At 44.1% G+C, this 25389-nt stretch overlaps 1 protein-coding gene across 1 annotated transcript; it reads left to right on the forward strand.

Moving 5' to 3' along the window:
- The first annotated feature begins 4714 nt into the window (after positions 1-4714).
- CPA2 (carboxypeptidase A2) lies at positions 4715-25066 on the forward strand. Its single transcript, XM_041727380.1, has 11 exons — positions 4715-4779; positions 6652-6733; positions 7398-7532; positions 8336-8431; positions 10127-10228; positions 12262-12360; positions 13684-13794; positions 14928-15018; positions 16589-16788; positions 18940-19024; positions 24832-25066. Exons 1-11 carry the CDS (start codon positions 4715-4717, stop codon positions 25017-25019), a joined length of 1254 nt encoding a protein of 417 aa, XP_041583314.1. The 3' UTR covers positions 25020-25066.
- The last annotated feature ends 323 nt before the right edge of the window (positions 25067-25389 follow it).

Below are 25389 nucleotides of genomic sequence, written 5' to 3' on the forward strand. Positions count from 1 at the left end.
TAGAGTTTTCTAAGTGCTGTCTACATAATGAGGTTATTAATCTTTTAAAATATATGCTGCAACAAATAAATAAATAGTTGGAAATATTTCCCACTTTACATTGCCTCTTCATTGTTTTTGCATGTGACTTCCCAAAGGTTTTATTTAAAAATTTTTTATTACTTATTTTTATTTTTAAAGATTTTATTTATTTATTCATAAGAGACACAGAGAGGCAGAGACATAGGCAGAGGGAGAAGCAGGATCCCTACAGAAAGCCTGACGCAGAACTCTATCCCAGGACCTCAGGATCATGCCTCGAGCTGAAGGCAGACGCCCAACCACTGAGCAACCCAGGCATCCCTATTTTTTTTTTAATAAGCTTTTTATTTTGGAGTAATTTTTTGGGACAATTTTACATTTAAGGAAAAGTGGCTGAGACAGTATGGAGAGTTCCTATCCACCTTTCACCCAACCTGCCCCAATGTTCCCTTCTTATATAATCATGGTGTATTTGTCCAAACAAAGCAATAAATACCATACGGTTTTTTTTTTTAATTTTTATTTATTTATGATAGTCACAGAGAGAGAGAGAGAGAGAGAGAGAGGCAGAGGGAGAAGTAGGCTCCATGCACCGGGAGCCCGAAGTGGGATTCGATCCCGTATCTCCAGGACCGCGCCCTGGGCCAAAGGCAGGCGCCAAACTGCTGCGCCACCCAGGGATCCCAATACCATACGGTTTTAAAGTTGCCCATTCATGAGTGCCAGAGAAGCAAGCAACTTGTATCAAATTCATCTTCCTCTGATGGAAAATCTGGTTGAAAGTTTGGTTGATGGACATTTGGAGCACATTTTTTTCAGATGTGATAATTTTGTGTATTTCTTGGTCAGAGTCCAGAAGTCTATGTAATTTAGAATATTCTGAAATTCGTCATTAAGAGTGTACTAACAGAGCAGTAGGAGTCTTTTACTATGAATAGTTATGTTTCTACATGCCAAAGCATTCAGAGTTTTGATTTTGAAGGACTCTGGAGTCTGGAAACTCTGTTGGAGGGTTTAATCCCCACTCTCCCTGCTATCAGGCCGCTCACTTCCTGGGGTTAAAGGGCAAAAGTGGGAAGTGTGCCTAACATCATCCTTAATAGGAAGTAACATGCCATTAGAGCCTTTTCTAAAGAGAGCTATCATCTTTCTCTTTCTAAATTATAGCTTCCCCACTGATAGATTGATAAAGAAGCATTTGGTCTAAAACAGTCTTTTCCTAGAGCAGAGTGGAATTACCTGGGATAGCAGGACAGGACAGTGTCAGAACGGTGACCCATGATCTGAGCATGGAGTTCCTCATGTCTGCCCCACCTCTGATCAGCCCTGATCCAGGGCTTTGTGTAAGTCACTTCCCCTCTGGCGCCTCATTTCCTCATCTGCAAAGCAAGGGGGCTTCAACGATCTCTTTCTGGTTGGAGATTTCTCAGTAATTCTCAAAAACAGATTTTATTGGGGTTGATAGATACGTTTATGATGTGGATTGCTGTGATGGTTTCCTGGGTGTTTATGCCAAAATTTATCAAATGGCATATATTAAATATAGGCAGTTTATTGTTTGTCATGTATATCTCAGTATGGCTATCTAGCCTGGATTTTCTCCAGGCTTCTAGAATGATGAGACAGTAGAAAGGACAGTGCTCTGTTCTGATAAAAATCTGTTTCTGTTGTTAGTGATAGAAGGAAATAAACAGTGATTTCTAGAGTTTTCCCTATAGTCCCTAAAGTCTGTGCTTTCTCCTTCAATTTCTGTTTTTTTTTTTTTTTAATTACTATTTTTGGGGCACCTGGGTAGCTCAGTGGTTGAGCATCTGCCTCTGGCTCAGGTTGTGACCCTGGGGTCCTGGGATTGAGTCCCAGATCAGACTCCCTGGAGGGAGTCTGCTTCTCCCTCTGCCTATGTCTCTGCTCTCTCTCTGTGTGTGTTTCTCATGAAGAAAGAAAGAAAGAAAGAAAGAAAGAAAGAAAGAAAGAAAGAAAGAAAGAAAGAAAGAAAGAAAGAAAGAAAGAAAGAAAGAAAGAAAGAAAATCTTTTAAAAATTACTATTTTCATCCATTCCAGGGAATGTTCATTCTGCTTATCGCAGGCATCATCCTTCAGTGGTCTCTCTTCTGTAGACTGTCAAGGCTGTGTGTGGGGTCCAAGCTTCTCTTGGATGCCCACTGTGGCTCTAGGTTCATTTCCAGTATCCTTTTCAGGAAGTATCTTATCTCTAATGAATGCAATTCATTGGGTAGTACTTCTTAGCAAAAATTCCTCTTTGTTCGAAGGCGTGTTGTAAGGGCGATAAAACAAATTCTCACAGTGAAGGAGTGCCTGAGTGGCTCAGTCAGTTAAGCATCTGCCTTCAGCTCAGGTCTTCATCTCCTGAGTCCTGAGAATGGGCCTTGCATTGGTTCCCTGCTCAGCGGGGAATCTGCTTCTCTTCTCTCCCTCTACCCCTCCCCACTGCTCATGCTCTCTTTCTCTCTCTCAAGCACATAAATAAAATCTTAAAAACAAACAACAACTTCTCACAGTGGAACTTCCCAGCATGACATGGGGATGAGGAGGCTGCAGGAGGCTGTGTGGAGGTGGTGATTTGCCATTCCTTTAACACCCCCTGGAAAGCATCCTTTCCCTAACTTCTTCCATTCCCAGCCAGGCATCAGCCACTCAGCACAGACTCATGATTCTTCCATGGAAACACTTTTGAGCCCATCTCATGCATTCCGTCTGCTACCACCTAGTCCAGATGCACCACTTTAAATCTGGCTTTCTCCAGGAAGCTCCTTACCTGGCTCTCTGCTTAAAGTGTCCCTGCCTTGAGCCCACTCTACTAGATGTATCATTTTCAGTAGTGCCTTCCTCAATCATGTGCCGACTCAGCAACCTCCTGAGGTTCTCCATTTCTACCTTTCATCAGGGGTAAACTCCATTTGGACTGTGAGGCCCTCACCATCAGCCCTTCTCGTATCTTCTCCTATTTCACCTTTCTCGCCATGCCCAGAGGCATGTCGGTCCAAGTAGGGCATGTTTCCTCCTGGACCCAACTGTGTGCCACATATTTCCCAGGTCTGTACCTTTCTCATCTTTCCCTACCACCAGGTTGTCCTCAGTAAATCCTACCTGTCTTAAGACTCACTCTGCTCAGACCCCATCTTTTCTGAGAAGCTTTTAACTGATTCTCCAAGTACATTCATTTCAATTCCTATGACTACTGGTTACTTGCTAGGTGCTGGGCACATGAGGATGAATTACAGCCTTTGTCTTCTCCTGACACCCAAGAGAATGAAAAACCAAGTTAATCCAGGAGTTTTTTTAAACCAGAAACACCATATATACACATATATGTATACCTTTCCCCTTCAAGTAGGTACTTGAGAATTTTAACTCCGATATTTAAAGTGTGTGCAGAGGAAGAATTTGACATACAGAGGACAGAAGAAAATTTTCTTGTGTCTGTTTGTGGTTGATTCTTGCTGGGCTGAACACAATGTGTGTGAATGATGAAGTCCAATAAAGTATGATTCCTAAAATTAGGTTGTTCTATCTTTCTCTTTCGCCATGGAGAACAAAGTCAGATTATGCAGATTTATGTTTATAGACAGGGAAAGATCACCTTTGCTTAAGAAACCCTTTGCTTGGGGCGGCCCAGGCGGCCTGCGTGGCTCAGTGGTTTAGCACCACCTTCGGCTTGAGGTGTGATCCTGGGGACCTGGGATCGAGTCCCACGTCGGGCTCCCTGCATGGAGCCTGCTTCTCCCTCTGCCTGAGTCTCTGCCCCCTCTCTCTCTCTGTGACTATCATAAATAAACAAAAATTAAAAAAAAAAATCAGAATATATGATATCGTCTAATCTTCAAGAAAAAGCTCTAAAACATAGAAAGAAATTGGTGAAAGGTATACACCAAATGATTTTCTTCAGGTGGAGGAACTCTTGGTGATTAAATAAAATACTTCCTTTTCACCCAAACTTTCTATAACAAGCAATTTCATTGTCGTAATCAGAAAGACATTTTCATTTTGGGAAAAAGCACAGAAACAAGGACATCAATTTGGTACAAATGCAGATGGATCACTTTAGAAACAGTCCAAAATTGAATATTAAAAGGCCTTCTGTTTTGTTTTAATATAGAGTGAGGACAGGAATGGGCCACCTCTACAGGGAGATTCAGCAGATGTGGACTGGGGGGTTGTAGTGTTTCAGAGTAAACATTATAAAAATAAACAAATGAGAAAACTAATGGAATGTGATAGATAGGATGCTTACATAATTACTATAAATGCTGTGCCCTTTTTTGTTTTTTGGTTTGGGTTTTTTTTTTTTTTTTTTTTTTTTTGGTCTGAGACTCATAAAGGACTTTAACCTCAGGTCTATTAATCTGGCTTTTATCATTGGTCAGAGTTAGTGGCACTTTATGTTCTAAATCATAAATACATGATTTGCCCTTGGTATGCTCTAGCAATTTTGTTTTCTTTCCTTCCATCAAAGTTTGTTATCTCATTGCAGGAATGGAAAATGTACGGACTGGTGATATCACACAGGTGGGTGTCTATAGCCTTGAGAATTTGACATGCAGGTGGGAATTTTACCATGTGGGCATTCACTCGAGTTCTTACTCGGCCTACACAGATCAGCCTCAGCTGTGGGCACTATAAATAAAGTTCAGGAGTGACACTGAATTCTGGACTCTGGAAAGGTCCTTGACCATGAAGTTGATCCTGGTTTTTGGTGCCCTTCTGGGGCATATCTACTGTCAAGAAACATTTGTGGGGTAAGTTATACTCTCTGGTGCCTATTTGAACTTTTTTACCTGAATCACAGAATCTCACTGGATTGTTGCAGAATAATGGGTGTAAGTGTTCAGCATTTTCAGAGAAGTTCTCTTAGGTTTAGAGAGGAGATAGTGGGAATAACAGAAACGAGTGACCCAAGAAAGAGACGAATGACATCTAAAGGAAAAAAACAAAGTGAAATCTGAACACATGTACCTTATTTCTCTCTCCCCTGATGATCAGAATGTAGGATAATAGACGTGAGTGAAAATAAAGCAGTTTGGCTGAATGTCTCAGCACATCTCAGTAACTGATGGGTTACTCTCCTACCACGTCCTCCTGACCATTCTTGGCTTCACGCTCCACATCAGTCCTTGACCTCTCCATCTTCAGATCTAGTGCTCAGGCCATGGAACCTCATGAGGCGGGAGGATCAGGGCTGCAGATTTCAGCCCAAGTCCAACACTCGTGGCTTTGTAGGTACTTTGCTCCAAAGTACTTTGGTTCCAAGATTCTGTGAAAGGCTTTAGGCAGCATTTCTTGAAGAGCGTTCCAGGGAATTAAGGAAGTGGTCAAATAAATTTGGCTCAAAGAAGTGGGTGGTCAAATAAATTTGGGAATTGGAGTGTTTAACAAACTATAGGATTTCTAGTGACTTTTACTAAATTGGTATGCATTGTAAATCTATAAGAAGGGATCTAGGTTGCTGCATTTACCCATTTTTTTTGATCATCAAACTCCTCCCCACTTTTTTTTTTTTTTAATGTGCTGAGCAACTCAAAGGGCTACTATTCCTTAGAACACACACCAGGAAATATTAGCCAAAAGCAGTATTTTTCTCAATGCCTTTCCATTACAAAGGAGGGCTCCTGGGTGTCTGCACTAACTAAAAGGAATGATACTCAAATGGAAGAATTTTCAGATCATTTGGCAGGTGGATAGTTGAAGGCAGAAGAGCCTTGAAGATCTTACACTCTATTACTTATATATTTTACTAGCATTCATTGGAAATTGCATGGCACTTGGTTTCAGAAGACCTGGGTTCTGGTCCTTGTATATGGCTCTTTGAACCAATCCTTTCCCCACTGCACAAATGCTCAGGGCAGTGACTCAGGAGGTCAGCCTACTTGGAGAAAGGATAGAGGAGAAGAAACCTCTACTGCCAAGGAAGGGCTATGCGAATACAGATCTACTCCCCAACTTTTTTTCTAAGGATATGTGTTTGCTTGTTCTGCAACTTCTCTTTCCTGCCAATGTGTCCTTGATAGCCTTTACTCCTCATTATGTGTGTTTATGGGTGTGTGGAGAGCACACCATGATTTTTCAGGGTCCCAGTTGTCTTTGGTATAGCCCAAGCTTGGGCCACATGAATGGGGTTTGGAGATGGAACTCTAATACATTTCAGTTAACAACAGCAAAACATCTTAGGTCTACCCAGATGTGAATTCTGTTCCTTTTACAAGCTCCAAACTAATTATTCCACTTAAAAAAAACCCAAAACAACAAACCACCTCATTTCTGAAAAGCAGGAACAGACAAGTTTTAAAAGCTTTATGACCAGCAGGTGTTATTTTATAAATAATCATTAGCTAAAGGAAAGGTAACTTTAATGGCAAGCTTCCTGCCAGGAGTAGGTACACCTCTTAATTATTATCTAGATACCATTTCCTTGGGGGAAATAAAGCCATTCTACCAATTCCTCATTCTGAGGATGTGGGTCAGTATACGATTTATTAGTTTCTCATTTGTCAAAGAGGTTTATTAACTGCTACATTAACCTCCAACACGCAGAGAGTAACAGGGGCAGAAAGCAACAGGAAACAATGTCCAGGTTTTGCTTTTAAGGTCATGTCTGTGGTTAATATTCTTAGGGACCAGGTTCTTGAGATCAAACCAAGGAATGAAGAACAAATAAAACATCTGGTGGAATTGGAGGCTGAAGAACACCTTCAGGTATCCATCCTAGAGGGAGCTTCTGTTTCCCAAAGTCACTACTCCACAGTTAGACACGATGATTGGGATCTCTTACTTTGGACTGTACCTCATCTTCTCTGACATAGTGTGGAACACTAACTCATGGAGCTGGGGTACAGAAAACCTGGGCTCTAGTTTCAACTCTGTGACACTGGGGAAGTGACCTACCTTCCTTGTGTCTCATTATCCCGTTCAGTCTGAGGATAAATATGCCATTCTTCTATCTCACGAGTTTATCATAAAGTGAAAAGAGAGATCTAACATGAAAGTTAGTTTGAAACATTGCTGAACAGCTTTAATGCATTATTTCCATCCTAAAATAATTTACAGTATTGATATTGTGTCATGAAATGGATTCCTTGAATGTCAACTGTTGAAAAAAACTGCCATAGTTTAAATAATCTTTGCCTTTGGCCAGTTTTAATATCTATCTAACCATAGCGGGGACAAACAATATAACACATATGTCCCTCTTTAGATATTTAAAAACCCTCTTGCAACATCAGAGTGATTCTACAGTGATTCTGGTCTTGTGGGCTGGAGGTAGAATAGATACAAATTGATTTCTGGAAACCTATCCATGCTGTGCTGTCCATTTTCCTGGAATGACCCACTTACTGCCTTGGCCTTTTACTCCTTCCAGCTTGATTTTTGGAAACTACCCACCATCCCCGGGGAGACAGCCCATGTCCGAGTTCCCTTTGTCAGCATCCAGGCAGTCAAAGTTTTCTTGGAGTCTCAGGGAATTGCTTATTCCACCATGATTGAAGATGTTCAGGTAATTATCCCACAGACCATTCTTCCAGAGTCTTGCTGGTCTACATGAACTGAAGGTCCAGCCTTTTTTCTCCTTGGGTACCCTCTTGCCAGGGGAAAAGACCTGTGGGTGCCCCTGGGGCCTTCCTGCAGGCTTGGCTACCCCTGTAGAGAGGGTAGGGAGGCACTGTCCCTCTCTCTTTTGCACTTGATGCAAGTGAGATATGGTAATAAAAAAAAAAACTACAGGGAAAGGGCAAAACAATCTCTGGCATGAAATATAAAGTGCAAACGGAAGGGTGTTAGTTTAAGTAAAACGTTACTCATTTAATTTTTTTTTTTTTTTTTTTAAAGGATTGTATTTATTTATTCATGACAGACAGAGAGAGAGGCAGAGACACAGGCAGAGGGAGAAGCAGACTCCACGCAGGGAGTCCGACATGGAACTCAATCCCAGGTCCCCAGGATCACACCTCAAGCCGAAGGTGGCGCTAAACCACTGAGCCACTGGGGCTGCCCACTCATTTAGTTTTTAACTGGGGGTTAACTCAGGCCCTGGGTCCCAGAAAGATAGGAGCCATAACACAACCACGGGACTGTTCGTCATGCTGTATTTGTAGCATCTGACTGGCCAGGAGGCCTGTTAGTGCCTCATCTGCTTTCAGGATGCTGCCAGTAGAGGGGAAAGGCATAACCCCAGAGCCTGTAGGACAGGAAGAGGATGCTTGGGACTTGGGGACCTGAGTGTTAGCATTTCCTTCACAATTGTCGATGCAAATGATGAATTGCTATAGACTATTCATAAGTGTGGCTGGTTTATCTTAGGTTCTGTTGGACAAAGAGAATGAAGAAATGTTACTTAATCGGAGAAGACAACGGAATGGTAACTTCAACTTTGAGGCTTATCATACTTTGGAAGAGGTGAATGTTTTAAAATGAACCTCTGAGAAATGGGCTGTTTTCTCCTCTGATGACAAGGCTTTTACTTCTACCTGGTGATTTAGTGGGAAGTATTTCTGAACTTCTCCAATCTTCTCTAGGATTTCACAGCCAGTATCAGTGTCAGTGCTTTAAGGCAGGACCTGAAGCCCACTTGCCCATCCCAGGAGCCATTCCATTATTTGGAATTGTCTAAGACTGTCTTAAGTGAGCACACAAACAGCCTCTCATGCTGAGGAGCCTCTCCCCTCAAGACCCCTTTGCCGATTTCTGACCTGTGTGGCCCACAAAGCCATTTGAGAGCTAGGCTTCATGGCTGCCAGTGATGATGGAATCAGGGGCACCCTGACACCTCTGACCTTCAGCAGAGGGTGGGGTCTCCCAATCTGACCAACCCTCGGAGACCGAATGGTAGTGAAGTGTTAGGAGGCCTCCGTCGTCTTTCCTGAGTTTTGTTGGTGTGAAGAGTGCCGCCTTCCTCCAGCTGGGTCACACACTGCCCCCTGGACATCTGGGCAGGGCTGTACTTGCCTCTTTGTGACACGGAGCTTTTCTGGGGGTTCACAGGGGTCCATTTGCACCAAATGATTTGGAGTGGGGGAATGGAGGGGAGGGCCACAGGAAGAGGTGGGGGAGTAGGACAGAGCCGAGAGGAGGAATCTGGTAGGGGCTCGTCCCCCACACCAGACATCCCGAACACGAAGAAGCCTGAAACTAATTTTCCCCCCTGATTTATTCGGTGGCAAAAGCTGACCTGGCCTAAACTCATCTGGGGGCCAACTCTGACCTGGGCTGACTGGCTACTCATTTGTTTCACTGCCAGAGATATTAATGTGCCTGCATATGGAGCGACGCCACGTCGATAATACACAATAGATGCTTCCTCTGACCTTTCTAAAAAAAAAGAAAAAGAAAAAAAATTTTTTTAAAAAAAATTTGCAATCTGTATGGCCCCTCAGGGTTTCAGCGAAGGGATCATGAGCCAGTACAGAGAGTGAGGGGGAAGGGGAGTTAAGACAGCAGAGGCCGGCGGCGGCGGCGGCGGCGGCGGCGGCGGCAGGGGCTGCTCTCGCGCGGTCGCTCTCCGCCCTCTCGACACGCGGCCCCCGCCGCCCCCGCCGCGCCCAGGCGCAGCCTGCGTGCCGAGCCTGCACCGCGACTCCGTCAGCCTCGCAGCGCGGGCCGCGTGGCCGCCCACCGAGGTGCCTCAGAGGCCGGCGCCCCGCGTGCCCTCAAGCAGCCCCGCTGCCCAGTGCAGCGCCGGCCTCCACAACCACCTTTTGGGGGGGGCGGAGCAGGAGGCGCCCCTGCCATTTGTGTCCCCCTGGGAGTGAGGGCGAGCCGGCCGGGGGGCGGGGAAGCCGCCCCTCGGAGATGGGCTGAGGGAAGCCACAGGCAAGGCAGAGAAGTGCCATTTTGTTGGCGGCACAAAGCCGGCACGAGCCGGCGCGGCGGCCACAAAATGGCGTCCCCCCCGCAGCCCCTGTGGAGGCCCGGGGACTCGTGGTCTCGGTCCCGATGCCCGTGTGCCCGAGCCTGCAGCGTCTGCCGCGCTGCCCTCTGCGTCCCCCGCGCGTCCCCCGAGGGAATGGAAAGGGGGAGCCGGGGAGGTCACTCCTGGGGGCATCACGTCGTTCACTGGCCAACGTCCCGTGTCTCCGGTCTTACACATTGCAGATTTCCCAAGAAATGGATACCCTCGTTGCTCAGTACCCTGGTCTGCTGAGCAAAGTGAACATTGGCCAGTCTTTTGAAAAGCGGCCCCTGAACGTGCTCAAGGTACACCGGTGCAGCTGGGGTTCCCGTCGAGGTCTCGAACCGGCCGCCGCTCGCGCCTGCGCCTCCGCCTCCGCCTCCGCGCTTCCGCCCCCCTTCCCCGGCTCCTCCTAACCGGTCCTCGCTGGTTTTGAGTCTCCCCCTCCCCACCACCCCCTCCCGCTTTCTTTTTTCTTTTTCTCTGTCCTGCGCCAGCTGACGCAGGTCTGCAGGAGTGAATTAACGCTCTCGTCTTGGTAGATTCGCTCCTAGGGAACCAGAGGCGACCGCGCCAATAGGAGCGGAGGCAGGGGGAGGCGGTGCGGCCCGGGGCGAGGGGGGCGGACGGAGGAGGTGACGGGGTCCCGGGCGGGCGCGGGGAGGGGCGAGGAAATGACGCGGGCCCCGGGGCGAGGGAGGGATGGGGGTGGTGGTGCGGGCCCGGGTGAGCGGGGGGAGGGGGGAGCTAATCTGTAATTAATCAAGGTAGGAGTTCTCTACCTTGTGTTCCTTGCTTTTCTTTTCTCTTTTTTTTAAACCAAGAGATTAAAAAAAAAAAAAAAGCGCCAAGGACTTGCCTGAGCTGCATTTAAAAACAGAAGCGTTCCTGCAAGCGTGCAGGAGGGAGGACAGGGCAACTAAACTGCATAGGCAAATGCCCAGAAAGAGAAGGCATTTGTTTTTAAAAGGTGCTAGTTTGGAAAAGGTTAGGGTTTTACTCCAACCTGTAACCTCTGACAGCCTTGGTGCTCATAGTTGCAAGCTTTTTCACTTTGTCCAGAAAAAAAAGAGTGAAATTTATTTACCAGGTTTCCTAGAAAGAGTTTGTGAAAGAGGAAAAAAAAAAAAAAAGAGATAATGTCACAACTCCCTACTAAATTTGGAAATGTTATGGCTGAGAACCAACGGACTCATTGGGACAGATGGATTTCTCCAGAGTGTTTCTCCCAAAGCAGACTGGAGAGAAGTGGTTTGCCTACTTTATGACACGGTGCTACATTTGCTAATATTTACTACCTATTTAAAAAAAAAAAAAATTCCTCTACCCTGTTTCTGTTTCTCCCACCCTGGGGCCAGGAAATCCTAGATTGTCCTCTCCCTTGGATTGTCCTGGCCTCCTCTTTCCTGGGGTAGCTCAGGGGTGAGAATGTTACATGTTTTTGAAAGTTCCGGGCTTTTTACAATTGAGCTCTTTGAAGGAAAAGACATGAAACACTTATAACTTAAACTCTTGAAGCCCATGAAATGTAATTTTTAGCAAGGATTTGCATTTCTCATTTACCTTATCTGCTATGTTTAGAATGCAGCACAGAGATAGAAGTTGATGGTGCAAAAATAATCTTTCCTCCCCATTTACTGATCCAATTGGCAAAGCCACTCTTCCAAATAAAACTAAGACAGTTAGATCATAAAATTTAAACTCTGGAAAGCACATCCAGAGCCTAGCATCCTGTTTTTATGAAGGACTCAAAAGGTTATCACAAGCATTTTTATTGCAAAAATTACACAATTATTGTAAAAATCAGAAAAAAGAGAACTGAAAAAGGAAAAACATCCCCATATTCCTAATTCCATGACGATGGGGTGATAGCTGTTAATATTTTGTTGTACATCTTGCTATTTCTCTCTTCATTCCCCTCTTTCCTTTTTTATGTCTGTGTGCGTACATATATATACATACATGAGCTAGCCTTTTAAAAGAAAAAGGCATCATACTATTCTGTAACCCATTTGATAAAATTTAGAACAAATGATGAACATACTTTTCATGTCATTACATTATCTGCAACGAGTTTCTTTTTATAAACATCGCAGGAGAAAAAGCCAATGCCCTCTTGTTAGCCTGCATTTAAAGTCATATTAAAAGCAAGGGGACCAGAAAAATCACGCGAAATAAGAGTTTATCTACAGCATCACTGTCTGCACCTCTACACCTCCTCCTTCTCTCTCTATCACGTCAAGTACAGAAAGAGGGACAGATAGGCCCCAGGGGAAGAGAGGGGGGACAGGAGCCCGCAGCAGTGGGAGCTGTTCACATTTCCCACATTGTTTTACAGTTCAGCACTGGAGGAGACAAGCCGGCCATCTGGCTGGATGCCGGGATCCATGCTCGCGAGTGGGTTACACAAGCCACTGCACTGTGGACAGCAAATAAGGTCATTTTTTCCCCTAAAATTCCTCGATTATTTTGACTTTCTGGGGTTAGGCTCCACCTAACCATGCAAGGGTCTTTGTAGAGCCTTTCTTTGCGTAGGCAGGAAACAGGCCCATTCAACCTTTTTTGGGATTGCGGTATTGCTGCAGCCAGCAAGCTGGCACTGTCCCCTGGCCTGCCAGCCACTGTGTGCTCTGTTAACAGACACAGCCAGAAGAGATTGAGAGGGTGGTAAGTAAGGACCCCAGGAGTCAGATTTCAGCATAAGAACAGAGTAGAGAAAAATTGCTTTGCTGCCTCGGGCCTTGCGGGCTGAGGGACGATGTGCTAGAAATCTATAAAATCACCAAAGGGGCTCAGATGGAGAATATAAACAGGTGCTAGAAGACTTTCCTTTGCCCTGCAGATCTAAAGTGAAATTGGTTAAGGGTTTCTGGGTTTTTCTGAAAATTTTCCAAATCTGATTCTTTTTTTTTTTTTTTTCCAAATCTGATTCTTAAGTCAGAGTGTCGCAATACCTTTCTTCCACATGTTCATTGGAATTAGAGTCAGGACGCTGGGCTGGGTGTGACCTAGACTGGTATTGCTTAAGTAATTCAAAAATGACACGCTATAAATCAGAATGTTAATTCATGAGCAAAGGAAATCAATCCACATCAGATCATTCAAGCATGTGCAACCACGTGCATACTGACTGATACATTTTTCCCTTCAATTAAAATGCAGTTACCTTTAGGGTATTATGAAATGGATATTTAACAGTTGAATAATAATGCCTTAGGATGGCTGAGCACAGGAAATGAATAAATTTTAATCCAGCAGAAACTTCAACTTTACTGCAATTGATCGCAAGTAGAAATTTAATTCCCCAAATGGAATTTAACCGGTTCTCTGTAGCTTCAGAAAAGTCTCTACACATTTAAGTAATCTGTTGTTCGTTGTGAGTACTTTTGGAAAGCTAGCCTGTGTGATGATGAAGGAAAACTGAAAAAAATGTCTTTGGTTCATAGATCTGTATAAGCCACATACACCTTTGCAAAATGCTTTCCCAGAATGAATAGAAAGAATTCTACTTTTGAGAGAGAATGGATAAGTGATATCTGAGTTTTACTTAATGTCAGTAAATGATTTTGACTGGAAATAAAAATATAGACGCTGGCATATTAAACATCACGGGAGACTGGGAGGTAGCCTTGGCAGGCTCTCATTGACCAGTAGTGGTATCTAGTTCATGTTTGAAAAAAACACATTACCTTAATACTCCATCCTGTGTTCCCTGGTGAAAGGGGAGTATGAAATTGACATATATGTTGTCTCTGCTCAGATTGCCTCTGATTATGGAAATGATCCATCCATCACTTCCATTTTGGACACAATGGATATCTTCCTGCTGCCGGTCACAAATCCTGATGGATATGTGTTCTCTCAAACCAAAGTAAGCCTGGACCTTTTTCTTCTTCAACAAGAATTTATGGAGATGTGTAGGAACTTAAAAAACTAAAGTAACCTTTCTGTTCTGGATTTACCATAAGTGGGATGCGTAATTTCTCAGTAGTAGCCCTGAACTGAGGCATAGAGTGGAGTGGAATAATCACCTCTTATTCCAACGCACGGTGTCTTTACATATTGCCTCGGTCAGAGCCCATTTCAGCTGTGAGGCTGGGCTATTAGAGCTCAGTGTTCACCGTGAGTCACCTAGGAGATTTGTTCCACTTCTCTCTGCATTTTTTTTTCCTGTGGTGGGATTGATGGAAAAGAGGAGGCGGATATTACCTGCTGACAATTAGATTGCAGTAGGATTTGGGTAGGCAGTACAACGTATTTAGCGTTTTACTTACAATCTGGAAAAGAAATCCTCTGTAATATCACTAAAAGAAATTACTTAGTATTTTTCCCCCTTTAAAATCTCATTATGGAACACCATGGTGGTAACTGTGACCCCACGTATATTCAAAGTGAATCAGAGCTTCAGGTTTATTTTTGGAGAGAACTGATGACGATAGTGTTTTTCAACGTGTGTTCAGAAAGAACTTGTACTCATCTCATGAGATATCCTGTGAATAGAGGCTCCACGGTCAAGTTTGGGAAGTTCCGCCCACTGTACCCCCATCCTGGAGCGGCATTAAATAATGCAAAAGAATAATTAAAAAAAAAAACCCTTAGAAGTGCTGAGGTACATTAGCCAATTTAGCTCTATATCTTCCTGAAATATTCTATTACAGAACTCTTGTTCTCTCCCCACTTTGTTGTTGTTGTTTTTATTTTTATTTTTTATTGTTAACGTTTAATAGAACTGGCGTCCTATAGAAGATGGTTTGGCAGGTATTGATCTGAGGAGATGGGGGATTATTTACTTCTCATTTCGGTGAGATGACCAAGAAGCTCCTTTCAGAACCCTGTAGGAGGACTATTTGACACCTCTGCCGGCAAGAGAGATTAGTGTCATTCCAAAGGGGCCTTCCCTGGAGGGAGCAAGGGAAATGAACAGAATTCTAAAGGGACTTTCTCATCAGGCCCAGTGACTGTCTTTCTCTTTTGTCTGTCTTCTCTTTCTGTTGGATTTTAAAGAATCGTATGTGGCGGAAGACCCGGTCCAAGGTATCAGGAAGCTTCTGTGTCGGTGTTGACCCTAACCGGAATTGGGACGCAGGTTTTGGAGGTGAGCGCAGGGACTTGCCCCCAGGGACCGCCTGAAGTTGTCTGGCCCGCTAGCTGCTTTGCAGGGCTCTGCAGTGCTGTCAGCCTGCTAAGCCCATTCAGGATTGAAGCCATTTAAAAACCTATTTGAAAAACACTTAAGTAAATTCCCTTCACAGGCACGCAGCTCTGTCACAGATCTCTGAGCAGCATTTAATATATTTTGTCTCACATCTTAGTTTTCCCACAAGCTGTAGCCCAGCTCGGCTTCACTTCTGAGTTTTCAGAGCAAAGACTTGGCGCAATGGAGGGAGGCCTTAGGAAGGCCTGAACCAACCACTAGAGGGGGTTAGGATCTATTCAGATGAGAAACATTACATCATCTCTGGATGTTTCGAGAAAGAAAACTAAAAAGAAGTACAAATAGGATTAAGGAATTGATTTTCAAAACAGATTCAAAGAGAAAATATTGGCTTGCTGCTCTGGTTTTGTTGACTTGTGCCCCTAATTTTGGGGGGGTTCAGTGGCAGCCTGGTTTGGGGGCTTCTTTATGCTTTTAGGGACCTGTTAAAACTCCTGTGTTTCTCTAATCACAGAATTGATATTTGTTTGTTTGTTCCTCATCAGGTCTGGTAACAGTGAGGTTAGAAACTGTCTTTTTCACTGTACTATCCCTAGTATCTAGTACAGTGTCTGGAACATAGAAGGCAATCACTAAATATTTGTAAGACGAATTAATGAGAGTTATTGAACCAAGAAAAGACCCACTCGGGAATTGTGACAGGATATGGATGAGTGGCAAGTTCATTCATCGCTTTTATAATAGTTTTTTTAGCATAGGAAAAAAAAATCAAAGCATCAGATCCAAAATACTGAACAATACCCAGGGATTCAATGTCAGATATTTTTTTCTTGAAGTGTTATTATTCTTATTAAATGATCTTGAAATAAAGTGACAGGTTGTATTCATACTTTGTCTATATCATTTAGAGACCCTGGGGAGTCCCAGCCCCTACCAGTTCCCTAGAAGTTTCTCTAGCTTTCAGAGCCCTGGCCAGGCCACAGTGGACCACTTTGGTGGTCACGAATAATTCCAGTTGCTGAGAAAATCAGGGCCAAAGGTGGCCTTGTTGTCAAGTGCACTTGTGATTTCCTCACTGCAGAAAGGGTGTCAGAGGTTCCTTGCATTTATGGCTTTGTGATTTAGAAGTACAGATGCATAGAATCTTCTACTCTTGGACACTAAGAATTGGAAGAAATCCCAGAAGGAGAGCTTGCTCAACTCCCACCCAGTGCAGGAATTCCATCTATAATGTTAAATCTAGCTTTTCTTCCAACAACTCCCACAGAGAGGAGATGATCTAATTTGATAGCTTTCTGCCATATAGAAGAACCATATTTCTAAAGAAGAGAGATGTGTCCAGAATCACTTCAGTGTGGCCTCCTGTGCCCTTAGATAGCAACTCAATCTAATGCAGGGACAGTCTTGCTGATTTTCAGAGGAGGAACTTTAGTGATCCACAGTAAATGTATCCATACAGCATCTCCTTAAAGGTCACTGTTCCTACTGGACTTCTTTTGCATCCCATCAGGGCCAGGAGCCAGCAACAATCCTTGCTCTGATTCCTACCATGGACCCCATGCCAACTCTGAAGTTGAAGTGAAATCCATAGTGGACTTCATCAAGAGTCACGGGAAAATCAAGGCCTTCATTACCCTCCACAGCTATTCCCAGCTGCTCATGTTCCCCTATGGGTATACATGTACCAAGTCAGATAATTTCGATGAACTGGTAAGTTTCTGAAATGCCATTTTAGCTCAGCCACAAAGATCCGTTCTGTTGGACAAGTAAGTTTCAGTGGGGAAATCAGGTACTGAGATGATGGTGTACTAGTGACAAGTTACAAAGATGAATAGGTCCAACCACTGAGAAGACTGTGATACAAGCAGGGGCTTGAAAGACTGGTTATGGACTTTGCCAAGTGAAGTTTCCTTGGGAAATAGAATTCATGAAATTACTGTTGCCTTAATCTAGATGAGCAGGCGCCTAAATTTGACTATAAATTCCCAGGATGTGCTTTCTGTTGCTTAGGAAATAACTACTTGAATTTGGACCCAGGAGGGTGGGGGGTGTCTTGTTTTTTTTAAGATTTTATTTATTTATTCATGAGAGACAGAGAGAGAGATAGAGAGAGAGAGAGAGAGAGAGAGAGAGGCAAAGACACAGGCAGAGAGAGAAGCAGGCTCCATGCAGGGAGCCCAATGCAGGACTCGATCCCGGGTCTCCAGGATCACCCCCTGGACCGAAGGTGGTGCTAAACTGCTGAGCTACCCAAGCTGCCCATGGACCCAGGGGTCTTAGATCTGTAGTCAGTGTAGTCAGATGCCCACAGATGCTGGATGCTAAATAATACTGTCTCCCAGTACGGTTGAACCAGAGCTATCCCCAGCTGAAGAGAATGTGCAGATATTCCCAATTTGGCTTTTAGGCTTGGTTTTTGAGACCCATGTGTTAGAGATAAATCCTGAGATGGGACCTTTTGGTCAATTTATTTTCAAACATGTTATTGTCAGCAGCTCCTGGCATAAATGGAATAAATTATTCCCATTCAGGTGTATCTTTCATCTCATCTGTTGCATGTTAGCCTTGTAGGGCAGCTTTCAGGGTTTTGATGGTATTACCACCCAAGGTCAAATCAGGGGAAAAAAAAAAACCTTAGGATTGAAAAGAAACTAAAAGGTACTTTGAGTAGACCTAGTTGACCTTCAGTTATCTAAACCAGATGCTCCCATCTCTGCCACATTGTCATCTAGCCTGTGTTTGTGGACAGTTTCCCACCTCCCAGGGGATTCTCTTCCATTGGGTCTGATTTGATTGTTTGAGGTCTTCCCTATAGAGAACCAAAGCCTTCTCCTTACCTTTTTTACCTGCCAGCCCTGGTTTCTCTTCTTGCTCCACAGAGCAAGTTTATTTTCCTTTGTAAAGAAGCTAATGCATTAATCACTTGAAGACCAGTAACCTGCTTCTCCTGGGTTTTTCTGTATCCCTACTGCATACTTGGCAGTGCCTTCAAGCACTCCTAATGTAGTCCCGAGTTCCCTCACCATTCTGGTCGCTGTTTTACAAACGTGCTTTGGTTTGTCTGTGTTCTGCAAAGGCAGCTCCCAGAAGTGAACGTGAAACTTGTCTTGTGGGTTAACCAGCACAGAGCAGAGCATGACCATCACCGCCCTCATCCAGACCGTGCACTTCTGCTTAAACAGTTGAGGGTCACATTAGTTTTTTGGCAGTAGCACCATGCCGTTGACTCATGTTGGGCTCATTGACAACTGAAACCCCCAGGCTCTCTGAGGATTCTGCCGAGCCAGGTTTCCCCCATCTGGTAATTGTACAGTTGTTTTCCTGGACCCAAGTTCAAGACCTTATATTTATCCCTAGCAAGGACAGTAAAGCCTCAATCAGTCAAAATTGGAACCCTCAAATAATGGAAAATATTTTGCTGAGCTCTACTTCTTGGAAAAAGAGACAATCATAGGGAGGTAAGCCAATGTAGGGATCTATTTAAAAAAAAAAAATCCACTTCCCGGGTACATCCTGGGGTCAGTACGTATTCTCTTTAGCCCCTACTGCCATCCTACCCCTGAACCAGGAGAGCTGGTGGCAAAATAATGACCTCAGTGTATGTTATTGCAAACACCTGGATGACCGAATAAACAACAGAGGTTTTCATGTTGTTTTTTCAAAGCCAACAGAAGTGAACTAATGAACTAAAGCTTGCTTCGTGGTGAAAATGACTGAAACGAAAGACCATTATGCTTATGTCTCAGTTAACCAGAGAGGCCCAGTTAATCAGACAGTCCCATTCTATGTTCTGCTCTTGGGAGTCCATTCTTTGAGAAGCAAATGTCATCCATCTACCTTTCCTTGGTTCTCTTACTCTAGAATGAAGTGGCCCAAAAAGCTGCCCAATCTCTGGCCAGCCTGCATGGCACCAAGTACAAAGTGGGACCTATCTGCTCAGTCATCTGTAAGTATCTAGTGTGTATTTACAAATGACCCACTAAGTGGGCACCATGCGATTTGGGGCCAGAGCCTTTTAGTGCCCTGATGTGCAATGGATAGGTCTTTATGCATGGCATCCAGCCCTGCCCAGTTGCCCTCCATGAGGTACTGCGTGATATCTGGAACAGAGAGCTTCCTAAATATTTGAGCTATGTATGTGCCTCTCTGCGTGTCCTGATCCCTACAGCTCACTGTTGTTATGTGGAATCTCTTTGCCTAAAAATAAGCTTTTGTCAAGACTCAGTCCTAAGTCATTACTTTTATTAATTATTGCTTTCTTGTCTAAGAGGGGTTTACACCCTGAGTTAATGCCATGGACTGGATGTGGGGGTGACTCTTTAAAAGGACCCAGATAGGGATCCCTGGGTGGCGCAGCGGTTTGGCGCCTGCCTTTGGCCCAGGGCGCGATCCTGGAGACCCGGGATCGAATCCCACGTCAGGCTCCCGGTGCATGGAGCCTGCTTCTCCCTCTGCCTGTGTCTCTGCCTCTCTCTCTCTCTCTCTCTGTCTGACTATCATGAATAAATAAATAAAATCTTTAAAAAAAAAAAAAATAAAAAATAAAAGGACCCAGATATTTCAGGGGATAGACTTTGTTGCAGCCATTTGTGCACATAGAATGTGGGGAGACACAGGGGAGAACAAGTCAGGAATACCGCCAATGTCAGGAATAAAGCTAGGGAGCCTGCTCTCAGACTTTCTGAGGCTCCCCTCTCCCACAGTGGAGGGATAGAAACAAGAAACAACTGAGTGCTGTGGGAAATTGTAATGCACCCATTCAGATTGTGAGTCCCCCAAAGAAATCTCCCCACTTCCTTACAGACAAACCCAGAAACTCAAGACACCCCAGTTAAGTGCTCAGGACTCTCCTAGTGCTTCCACGCCCATGGACCCTTTGGAAACAAATGCCTCCTATAGGCACTCACTCTATTCAGCACACTTTTATTAAGTAAGCCTCTACTACGTGCTAATCATTATGCCAAGTACTACAGACATAGATAAGTCACAGAAAACTCACTGTTTAATGTGGGAGATGAACAGGAAGACAAATGAACGTCAGTATGCTGTGTGCAGTTGTGGGCTATACATGGTACAAAAGTGTTAGAAAGTTAGAAGGATTTGACAGTGGCAGAATCAGGAAAAGCTACATACAGAAGAGGGCAGAATTTTGATGGTTGCTCGCCAAATAGTAACTGGAAGGGAAAAGAATGGGTCATTCTGGCTCTTTACCAGTGCGGGCAAAGGCACAGAAGTAAGAAACTGCATGATGGGCTCTGCGAACCACAAGGGGGTTTGGGACCATTGAAAGAAAGTGGGAACAAGGGGAGTGGCATTCGGGTTTTTGGATGCCATGTTAAGGTGTTTAAGATTTAACTCTAAGGATACTGGAAGCCATTGGAGTTTTCAGCAGGCAGTGAGTATGTTGAGGCCTTCTGTTTTATTTTTATTTTTTTAAAGATTTTATTTATTTATTCTTGAGAGAGAGAGAGGCAGAGACACAGGCAGAGGGAGAAGCAGGCCCCATGCATTGGAGCCCAACGTAGGACTTGATCCCGGGTCTCCAGGATCACACCCTGGGCTGAAGGCAGTGCCAAACCACTGCTCCACCCGGGCTGCCCGAGGCATTCTGTTTTAGATGAAACATACTAGCAGCAGTGTGGAGGCTGGAGTGTGATGGGTTGGAGTACGAAAGTCCTACAGGAAAAGTAGGACTTGTTCACAGGAGGAAATGGTCATCTGTGCTAGAGCAGTGCCACTGAGGATCTAGGGAGACATTAATCAGGGAAAACCAGAAGGCTTTTGTCACTCATTAGATGTAGAGAGTTTCTCACTGAAGGTCATCAAACAGGGCCGTTGACAGAGGGAGACCCCCCAGAAGTTGAAGGAGGGATGACATTGGAGAGAGAGTGCATTCAGCTCTGGGCAAGTTGAGGTTGAGATAACGGTAGTGTTTTCAAGTGGGGATGTCTCATAGGCTTTGGGCTGCATGGCCCTGGGATTTCTTGGAGAGAGAGAATCTTCAAAGTAGTTGACAGGATGGTTGGAAACAGGAGAGCAAGGACATCACTTGGATTGGGAGGAGTCTTGGATGGAGGAGGGGAGCAAAATGTCAGACAGCAGAAGGGGTTAGTGAGGGAGGGCCACATAGTGGGGCTGGGCAGAGGGCCCAAGAAACCAAGGGTTAGAAGAAGGGCCCAAGAAACCAGTTGTTGGAAAGGAGGCTGTGGTTAACAATGATGAGAGGCTACAAAAAGGTCAGCTGTGACAAGGACAGAACATTTACCACTGGATTTTGCTTATTGGTGACCTTAACCAGAGCAGTTTCATAAGCATGGTGAAGAATTATTGGAGGACGACATGGGATGGTGAGAGAGAGGGAGAGAGGAAGTTTGGTGACTAGACTGCTCTTTGGGGGAACCTAGATGAGAAGGGGAGGAGAGAGGAAAGGAGAGTTTTAGATGTTTGAGATGAGAGACTTATTTATTGGCTGTGGGAAAAAGACCAACAGCGAGGGAGAGGTGGAAGATGCAGGAGAGAGAAGAAATGAGCAAGGCAGTGCCTTTGCAGAGTTGGGGAGAGGAGGAACAAGAAAGAGTCAAGCAGAGGTGGGTAAGTCAGGCTTGAAAAGGAGGAGCAAGTCTGCAGATGCTGGAGGCACCAGCACAGCTACATCTGTAAGGAGGGTGGGAATCTAAAGGAAGGCGCCCTTATTAGTCATGGTAATCATGGTGACCTTGGAGCAATAGTTCACTTACCATATCTATAACAACTGATGGAAATTCCTAAACTACTGATCATGAAAGTTTGGGTGTTTTCCAGATTATAGTTTTTCTTTTCTTTTTCTGCTATTATGTTACATTTAAAATACTTGATGGAAAAAAGAATTCTAATAACCTTCATATTTTATGTTTCAGTCTCATAATTTTGTTGATGAACACAAATTTATTTATCTAGTTGTTATCAATGTCTATGTTCTATTTTGTGTCCAGCCCTTTTCAGTTAATGTTATTTCTTGTACAGTTCTATGCATTTCAACTCTAGGTGTTTGTTATTCCAGTAGATAGCTCTATCCTGGTTATTGCTCTATCCTTTGTGTTATTTGCTAAATGGTGCTGCTCCATGTTGGTGCAGACATGTTGGTACAGACTTCTTTTTCTTCTAGATGACATCTTTGGTGTATATTCCCAAGGCAAGATTACCAAGTCAAATGGAATGAACAGATTTAGAGTTCTTGTTACATATTTTTTAGAATATTCTCCAGAAGGCTGATCTGCTTGCAGTTGCCCCGACCTTTTAAACCATGTTTCATGTGAGATTGTCCTCCCCTTTGGCAGAGGAACCTCCAGGGAAGAGGGCCCTCTGACTGGTGGTGCTGGGGAGGAGGCCATGATGGCCACTGAAAGCGGAGGAATGCATGTTTTCTCTATTGGGCAGCCTCGAGTGGAGGCTGGAGTTCAGAATGTCAGCAGAAGGGCATTCTCTGTTCTCCACATGGGGTCTTGGCCATTTTGTTACAAGGAATCTGGTTTTCCACCTTTCTTATCTTAGGCATGTGCAAGTGAGACCTTGGGAGGCTGAGCTTTAGTGTGCTTTTCTTGGTAAGGTTATAGATATTTCTTTTTTTTTTTTTTTAAGATTTTATTTATTTATTCATGAGAGACAGAGAGAGAGAGAGAGAGAGAGAGAGAGGCAGAGACACAGGCAGAGGGAAAAGCAGGCTCCATGCAGGGATCCCCATGTGGGACTCGATCCCAGGACTCCAGGATCACGCCCTGGGCCAAAGGCAGGTGCCAAACTGCTGAGCCACCTAGGGATCCCCTATAGATATTTCTTATAGGCAAATATCAGACAGATATAGGGTTTGCTGTCTGATCTTTCAGAGCCTGATCATTAATGATCAAGCAAATTCTGGCTGCATCTTGCCCAGAGTTGACTCTGTTATCCTTGATTCTGGCCTAATGACAGCTTGGACAAGTACTGCTTCTAAGAACAAGTCCCAATTAAGTCTTTTTTGCCACCTGCCCTAGATTGGCATGTAGCTCTGGGCTGAACACCTGTTTCACTCCACCCAAGAGGTGGCTGGGCTCCTGTAGTGGGTGAGACATTTCCTGGGTAGCTTCTCACCTGGAAAGGGCTCTGAGTTGCTGCACTATGATAGGTGTTTGGTCCAGGAGAAGTTGTTACTTGAGTTCTTTCCCTGAGAGGTAAAGGCTGCAAAAACCCAGACCTTGGGGATAGAGGCCTGGTTTTGAGTTACAGTTCTGCCACTTTGGAGCCAAGTAATATTGGGTAGGTCACCTGTCCTCCCTTGTTCTTGTTTTTTTAATCTGTGAAATGGGTTGTTGGGAGGCTCAAAACATAGGATGTAGAATAAAAGTGTTCACTAATTATAAGGCACTTTATAAATGTTGCTTGTTAGGATTACCCTCCAGGTACCTCTTATCCTTCATGTGGTCCAACTTTTTTGATTGGATCCTAGTGGTTTATCAATAATGGTGGTTACAATCACAGCTGAAATTTATTGAATGCTTATCCTACATACTTTATCCCAGTTCCTTCACTTAATTTTTCAGAGTCTCAGTTTCCTTATCTATAAAATGGGAATAATACTGGTATCTACCTTGGAACCCATGTGGGGATTAAATCAACCAATTTAGCATAGTACTTAACACATTTAGCAAGTACTCAACAAGTGTTAGAATCATACATATAATATTCTCCCATTTAATTCTCACTGTGAAATAAGTACTGTAGTATTATCTCTTATTGATAGATGAAGCCTTTGGGATTCAGAGAGGTAAGTGCCTTAGGTCCCCCAGTTAATGAGTTGCAGAATCAGGATTCAATCTGAGGCCAGGGTTCTCTTAGTCGGGTAGGCTGTGGGCAGGTAGTGTAAGTTAGTAATCTTGGTACCTAGGAAGATTCAGTTCAAGTCAGTAATCATTTGGGTGAAGGCAAAGACACAAATCACAGGCATTTATTGCGTTAGTTTACAATATTAACCATTAATCCTACTTCTTCCTGGTACAACACCCTGGTCTCCCCTTCTGTCTGGCACCATTCTTAGGGGCTAGGTGACTTCCTTCATTTCTGCCCCATCTCTTCCACTTGACCTCTATCTGCCTTCCGTGGGAGGGGCCTCAGAACCCATCCATTGCTCAGCTCTTCTGAGTCATGATTGCCCTAAGTTTTTGTAGGCTGATGCCACCTTCCTTTATCATCTGTCACGTCAGCGGCCACATATTACACAGGTGCATATTACTTTATTGGTGTAACCCATCATGTATAAGTGCTGGGTATATCATTTGGTATCAGAATAAAACCTACTCCACCCTTATGCTGAAAGTTCCCTGAGGGCAAGGGCCAAGTCTCTTACTCTATTTGTAATCCCTCCTCTCCCACGAGAGAAAACAATGTCTACCTCTAGCACTCCTCTAAAGAAGGAAGTGGTGAGGCCTCCTTAAGGTGTAGAAGGTGCCAGTCAGGAGAGCAGGCAAGATTCCAAATGGGTGAGTGAAGCCAGAAGCTCCTAAAAACACCAAAGGAAGGCTAAGTATAGTGTCCATTTGAATAACACCTTTTGCTTTTCAAATTAACCTTGTATTTTGTCATAAGCATGACCCTCTACGAAGCTATCCCTGCTCTTAAAGTCCATGCAGAGATGCAGAGGGGCCTGATTTATCTCTGGTGAGGGTGAAGCCTAATAGGTTATAAAGCTGGAGAGGCTAGGGGGAATAGCATAACCAGACTTTATTCTCATTTGCCCTTCAGACCAAGCCAGTGGAGGAAGCATTGACTGGTCATATGACTATGGCATCAAATACTCATTTGCCTTTGAACTGAGGGACACGGGTCGATATGGCTTCCTCCTGCCGGCCAATCAGATCTTGCCCACAGCTGAAGAGACCTGGCTTGGCTTGAAGACAATCATGGAGCATGTGCGGGACCACCCCTATTAGGGCTCTGGGGAATAAAGACCATTAAAAGCTCTTTGGTTTGAAGCAAAGTTGGGTTGTGATTATTCCTTTTTCTCATCCTGATCTAGGAGCACTATTTCTTTGCTTTATGTTGTCCTAAAACATAGCAAGCCACTGAACTGTACCTCTCCATCTTTAAAGACAAACAAACAAATGAAAAAAAACCTCATCCAAAGCCAAGGGCTCCCAACATTGTTTAAAGTTTTTTTAAAAATTGTGGTAAAATATACACATCGTAAAATTGACCATTTTCACCATTTTAAGTGTGTAATTCAGTGGCAGTAAGTACATTCACAAGGTTGTGCCATCATTATTACCATCTATCTCCAGAAGTTTTTCATTATCCCAAACT

The sequence above is a fragment of the Vulpes lagopus genome, chromosome 13, assembly GCF_018345385.1.
Source record: "Vulpes lagopus strain Blue_001 chromosome 13, ASM1834538v1, whole genome shotgun sequence".
Classification (NCBI taxonomy): domain Eukaryota; kingdom Metazoa; phylum Chordata; class Mammalia; order Carnivora; family Canidae; genus Vulpes; species Vulpes lagopus.